This window comes from Photinus pyralis, unplaced genomic scaffold (genome assembly GCF_008802855.1).
Source record: "Photinus pyralis isolate 1611_PpyrPB1 unplaced genomic scaffold, Ppyr1.3 Ppyr1.4_unclustered_Scaffold2738, whole genome shotgun sequence".
NCBI classification, from domain to species: Eukaryota; Metazoa; Arthropoda; class Insecta; order Coleoptera; family Lampyridae; genus Photinus; species Photinus pyralis.
In genome coordinates, this window is record NW_022171256.1 from 1 (window position 1) to 6,194 (window position 6,194).

At 38.4% G+C, this 6,194-nt stretch overlaps 1 protein-coding gene and 1 long non-coding RNA gene across 3 annotated transcripts; both read right to left on the minus strand.

The window, feature by feature from the left end:
- Window positions 1-183: 183 nt before the first annotated feature.
- LOC116181897 lies at window positions 184-772 on the minus strand. The gene is made up of 3 exons (XR_004147370.1): window positions 557-772; window positions 425-506; window positions 184-263 (listed from the first exon to the last, which is right to left on the minus strand). It is a non-coding gene; the product is annotated as an uncharacterized LOC116181897 (long non-coding RNA).
- A 1,475-nt stretch (window positions 773-2,247) lies between these two features.
- On the minus strand, window positions 2,248-5,517 carry LOC116181894. Of its 2 annotated transcripts, XM_031502342.1 has the most exons (4): window positions 4,613-5,517; window positions 4,168-4,537; window positions 3,793-4,110; window positions 2,248-2,564 (listed from the first exon to the last, which is right to left on the minus strand). In XM_031502342.1, exons 2-4 carry the CDS (start codon window positions 4,493-4,495, stop codon window positions 2,338-2,340), a joined length of 873 nt encoding a protein of 290 aa, XP_031358202.1. In that variant the 5' UTR covers window positions 4,496-4,537; window positions 4,613-5,517; the 3' UTR covers window positions 2,248-2,337. The 2 variants fall into 2 exon arrangements, with proteins under 2 accessions (XP_031358202.1, XP_031358201.1); XM_031502341.1 differs by having other exon boundaries at window positions 4,168-5,517.
- Between the last annotated feature and the right edge of the window lie 677 nt (window positions 5,518-6,194).

Here is a 6,194-nt window from a genome sequence, read left to right on the forward strand (position 1 = left end):
GGCACACCTATTGTTGTACCTATTGTTGTACCTACCCCGAGTTATACCAGCTTCCGAGGAACCATCTTCAGTTATACAACCATCGACTACTAAAACACCAAAAGGTCAGCAACCTCTCCCAAAACTACCCCTGAAGTCACTCACTCCCTTTCTTCTCTTCCCTTACTCCTTCTTATCTTTTTCCCTCTTATCTTATCTCCCTGTAATCTCTTGTCCTCAGTTATGCATTCATATCCTTAATCATTCACCTCACACATACCTATCTATTCAATAAAATCTGTTTATAATTATAATTTGTGTAAACTAATATTTGACAACTACCTTTGTAGTTCAAGTATAAAACTGTCAGGTGCAATACAACTACCGCTTCACGGTGATTCATTTCAACTACTTTAAATTTTTGTAAGACTAAAACAAGAGTTACCTAAATCTGAATAACTGCTGTCTGTCTGCAGCACTCTAATTGCACGTCTCGATGAAAGATCTTTCCACGGCAACCTGCAAACCTTTAACTTTGATCAATAACATTGACCGGTATACGTCTACTGGCACTAACCTTTGTTATACTATTCTTGTTGCCGTCAGGTATAATTCTCGCACCACCTAATTTTTGTTGTCCCGTGAAATACAAAAACCAATTTTATCACTTCCCCTAATTAACCTATCTCTTCAGAACTTTATATTGATTACCGAATAAATAAATATTGTGCACCTTTCTTTCTTCGCCTACTTCGTCTCTCCTACTTTCTTTTATTTCTATTTAGTGTTCCTGAGTCTGACTTCAGCCAGTTTCGTCTGCTTTGGAAGCGGAAGCAGAACCATCCACGATCTGTTTGATACCTTATATACAGCTTCTGGCGCCTGGGATTTTTTTTTTGCACACTTTTAGTTTGACCTCGACCTACACCGACGAGCGGCCGGCAACAGATCTTTGATCACCGCTGTAACCAGGCTACGTGTTTGTCCAGATTTTCCTTTGTGTTTGTTTTGTTTTCTTTTTCCCTTTCAGCGTGTCCCACGGATGCGGAGCGGTGACAACGTTCAACAAACCGGGCACATCAAAAGAATCCATCGTATCAGCTGGTGAAAAATTTATTGTTCATCTCTACGGCAGTAAAGAAGACGGTATAACTCTCGCCAGGAAAGATTGCCGGTCACAGCGCACCTTGTGTCAAATTACAATCTATGTTTTTTTAAGATGCGAGCGACTTCCGGAATAGGATCGTGCCAATGTTGAACGAAAAGACTTTTCGTTCAAGATTGGCACGATCCTATCCTGGAAGTCGCTCACATCTTTAGAAAAAGACAGGTTGTAGACCGGGATCAGGTCTTCTGTGACCGGCAATCTTTCCTAGCGAGATGTTTATATTGAATCTGATTGTACAGTAGTTTTTAGAATGATTTAGTTAATTCTATTTCCTATTTTCCTTATTTTAGGTTCAAGAATGGCTATCGAACTGTCTTTTGCCAACGGATTGGGGCTAAAAAAAATGGGGCCCGCACTTGTTCCAAATCCGACAAGTCTGCCACCAGCACCAGACGAACATCCACATTTGATTTCTTGCGCTTGCCAGCAAGGTTGTTTTAATCGCTGTTCGTGCGGCTCTGCCAACCTACATGCGCCCATTGTAGAGGCAGGAGCTGTAATAATGTTCCCGAACCCCAGTCCGAAGACGAAGAATCCGATGGAGAAGGAACGTCGAATTAAAACAGCGAACCTGTCTTTGTTTTACGACGAAGTTTACTCAACAATTTTTAATTTGGATTGTTTTGTTTAGAAAAAAATACAGTACAGTTTCCCTCAAAATTTACGCACTAAACACATCCCAAAAGTCTAAAACGCTCACAGTCAAAATACAAATAAGTCAGAGATGCGCCGCTATTAAGCCAACCGTATCTGGTCGATCTGGTGCACCTCTCAGGCAAGTCGCGCAACGGCGAGCGGCGCGTGGGATCGCACTTAACGGTTTGTAGCTCCCCTCCTATTGGTCGGATTTCAACGCAAAGGGTACGGTTTTAAAGTTAAAACTACGCTCTACAACATTTGTTTTGGTCATTTTTCCGATATCGGACGCTAAACCGCACCTATGTCAAAACAAAAACCAATTTTTTTGTCAAGTTTCGCGGTCTTTTTCCACTTCCTGTCTGGCCGGAAGTTGTCACAATATCAAAAGATAGCCTGGTTACTAACCTTTAATTTAAGCCCTCCCGCGACTCTGGGACTTTTTCCGTTCGTTCGGTAGGCTATAATTATAGTGGCGTCGTGCAGATTTCAAGAGTTCGGACTTTCGAAAACCCGAACTTCAAGGAAGCCGACATGGGAACTCTTGGGACTTTTTATATGTTGTTCAGAGCATCAAATAGAACAACTGTGCGAACTTTCAGATTTACGTTATTTTTCGTAGGGTCAAAACCTAAAATGCCTGGGCTAATAGAAAAATCTCTCTTAATATTATGCAGATCTTTCCTTTCCACTAAATGGATCCTACTGCATGACTGTGGAGATACATGTTCTCTAACATCTTGAAGGATACGACTCATAGTAACACCTTGGGATAATTTACCTGTAATAAAAAGATTATTAATGCATTTTGAATAAATTAGTGACTTTTTAAATAAATACAAATTTTGCAGAAATTGGTAGTACCTAGTGAGTTATATCCACTGGCTTGCGCTAAGGAAAGAGCAGTACCTATAGTTAGACATTAGAAATAGAATAGACATTACATATCATTCAACTGATTATAAGGTCATTGCATTCTATTAATAGTTCATGGTTAAAGTTATGTAATCAAAAATATAACGAAATACTACAATTCAGTAAAACCCTGTATGTCGAAAAGGAGTCGATCGATTTTAAAAAGTAAAACGCCTTCATTTCAGGTGGAAAAAATACTTTTCAAATGAGGTATTACTCGATACCTTTCTTATTTAAAATTTTTAAGGGGGTAGCTCCCGGGCACAGGGGGTGAAAGGGGGTAAGTCAATTTTTTAATAAAAAGTTGTCCCCCCATAACATTTGTTGACATGTTTTGGGATTTTTTTAGAAAATACAGTTATCAAAATATTAGAGGTGGGAAGTTTTGAAATGAACATACTGCATATAACAAATCTAGAAGAAATGAGACTGAATATTCTTTACTTGTTAATAAATATATGTTTATTTGTGTACCAATCATAAAATTTTGATGGGAATTATTATGAAAATCTGTAATAGTTGGACTCGTAGTTGGATCAAATGTAAAAAAGCAAATCTCCAAAATGTTCAAAACTAAAAGACACAGGCAGACAAATAGAACTATGCAATTTCCCTGTGAAGGTGAAATCGACAGAATATTTTTTTTGCGTGCGTTATTCTAGATCACGATACACTTACTTGTAAGTGCTCTAGATGTATACTATGGCGGAAAGTGTATGAGAAGATGTCAGCCCGAAAATTACTTCAAAATTACGGAATACGTGCGCTTTCACAATTGCCTCTGGAGTTACAACGCCGAAAACTTGTAGTTATGTAACTTTGACAAATTCTCATACCCTTTCCGCCATAGAATCTATTTAGAGCTACCGCTCACAAAAAAATATGTTTGCTATCTTCAATAATCATTAAGTAGGTAGGTATTTTGAGAACTACTAAGCTGTTTGGATTCTCTGCTTGCACCTGTGAGATATGACACCCAGAATTGACGTAATGGTATGAATACCTACGTGTGAAATGTCACATACGGGATTGCGTCGAATCCAATCCCCTTAAGTAATTATAGTTTATAGGTTACTTCAAAAAGTGGCTGTTACCTGCTAATGTGCTTCTATCATTTTGTTGCAATCTTAACCTACCCATTTCACATTCATGTCCACAGTGATTGGGGTAAAATGTTACCAATATTTTTTGGAAAGTTTTTGTCACCACCATTCTTGATGGACATGCAAATCCTATCTTGTTGCTTCCAATGTGTTTAATGGATCTTTTGCGTGATTGTTTCATTGAAAAATTGAAGGACCTATGACAGTTAAGGTATTGCCGTAATCCATTCTTTAATTTCTTTTCGCAAGTATCCAGAACATAACTTGCATTTGTATTACTTTCCATATTTGCCTTCCATGTATCAAACTCTACAATACATAAAAACAAACATTATACTCAATAAAAAATGACAACACAGTACATACCATAGTCTTCCACAAATTCATACACCTCTTCTTTAGCTTCATAATTATGTTTTTCTACTAAATGTTTATTTAGATTAGCATAATTTCGGATAATTTCGTGGTTACATTGTTGAAAAGGACATAATAAACGACCATGTCGTTCCGTTACTTCTCGGTGTGATTTAAGGTGAATGATAATATTCGATTTATTTTGAAACGAAACATTACAATGCATACATTGATAGTTCGTGTGTTTAGCATGGTACTCCATTTCGTGTTTAAGTTTTGTATGTCTCGACAAACTCTTCTTAGACACATATTCTTTTCTACATATATTACACATAAACATTGTTGCCACAAATAGTCCAATAAACACTTCAAATGGTTCCACCTATAAAAGAAAGTTTTACAATCATTCTATTTCAATAAACAAATATCTAAAGTACGATACCACAGGCTATATTACCTACGATACGATACGAATGAGATGGCCTGTTGAGTTGCTCTTAGCACCTCTAGAGCAAGAAATAAAGACAAGAATCAAAGCCACATTACATTTATGGGACGTAAATGGAAGAGGTGTTACACAAAAATCGTATTTCCAGAAAGCGTAGAACTATATTAAATTTTCGCCAATTGTATACCTAACCTCAAGATTCATAATAACATAAACATAACGAGCGAGATACCATGTGATTAACACGTCATTGATACTCGTGACGTCTTTGTGCCAAAATTTTTTACTGTTGGGAGACGCTCGTGTTCTAGAAGGGTTATTGCCTCTTTTGTTTGAAAACGTAAAATATCTGCATTCTGGTTGGCTATCAAAAAATCGTCGAGATATACCACCACTCTTATTCCCTTCTTGCGGAGAAGTTCTGCTATCCAGTTTGCGATGCGAGAAAATTCTAAAGGAGCTGTCGAGAGCCCGAAGGGTAAGCAGGTCATTTGATAAACCTCCCCTTTGTAAACCATTGATAAAAATCTTCGATATCTCTCCTTGATCGGTATATGAAAATATGCCTGAGATATATCTATTTTGGTCATAAAGTCTTGGTTTTGTAAGAAACCGGGAATTGTTTGATGATTTATCAGACGAAAACTTTTTGGTTTGAGATATTGATTTAGAACCCTCAGATTGAAAATTGGTCTTCTGGAACCGTCTGGCTTTGGCGTTGAAAACATTTGGGATACAAATCCGCTCTGATAGGTTGACCTTTCCAGAACACCTTGACTGATCATTTGTTCTACTTCCATGTCCAAATGAAGCGTCGTATAGTTTTGTTTTCAACTGTTGATTTTGGAATGATACGAGCGGCGGCTTTTTTATAAATGGAATAGAATAACCTTTTATTGAGTTTAAGATCTTTTTTGGAGCTTTTAGGCCGGATGTCCACCGCATCGGGCCGACGAAGATCGGTACGATTTGAATCGCGCACCTGCATTTCTACTGAAGCGTCTCTAGTCGAGTCTGTTGACAGGCTTCAGTAGAAATGCAGGTGCGCGATTCAAATCGTACCGATCTTCGTCGGCCCGATGCGGTGGACATCCGGCCTTAAGGTCTCCCAGCGATCTACAAAATTCTGCAATTGTCCTGCTTGAAAGAGCGACCGACGGTAGTCATATTCTCCTTGGTCTCTTTGCAGAGGAATTAGTACCTCTGGGAAAGGCACGTCGCTTCCTATTTTTCGTTTCTTTCACGGAATAGTTTTGATTTGTGCGCTCAGACTGTGTAGTTTGTGTTTTAATAAAAGATCTCTTCGCCTGATTTTGCAGCCTACTGGGGCCTGCTTGAGATTTAAACGCCGGTACGAATCGGTTGTATGGAGTACGAAATGCACTGCCATGCTGTTTAATCAAATCAGTCAGTGGTTCTTCTGCAAATAAATGCATGGTAGATGGAGGAATGTTCTCGAGTTGAGAGTTAATCTGAGAATTCTTTGGGAAAAAGAATTTTCTTCTTTGATCAATGACTTCTGACCTTTTCCCGGAAACTATCGTCAGAATTTTGTCGGAACTGTGATTCCGGGCCAACCAAAAGCTCTTGT

Bases quoted from the DNA above. Each gene is read 5' to 3' on its own strand.
- LOC116181894 (XM_031502342.1), bottom strand. From the start codon at position 4,495: ATGTTTATGTGTAATATATGTAGAAAAGAATATGTGTCTAAGAAGAGT. The intron at 4,111-4,167 runs GTATGTACTGTG...TATGTATTGTAG, and splicing joins TGAATTTGTGGAAGACTATG to AGTTTGATACATGGAAGGCA. The intron at 2,565-3,792 runs GTAACAGCCACT...TTTTTATTACAG, and splicing joins TGATAGAAGCACATTAGCAG to GTAAATTATCCCAAGGTGTT.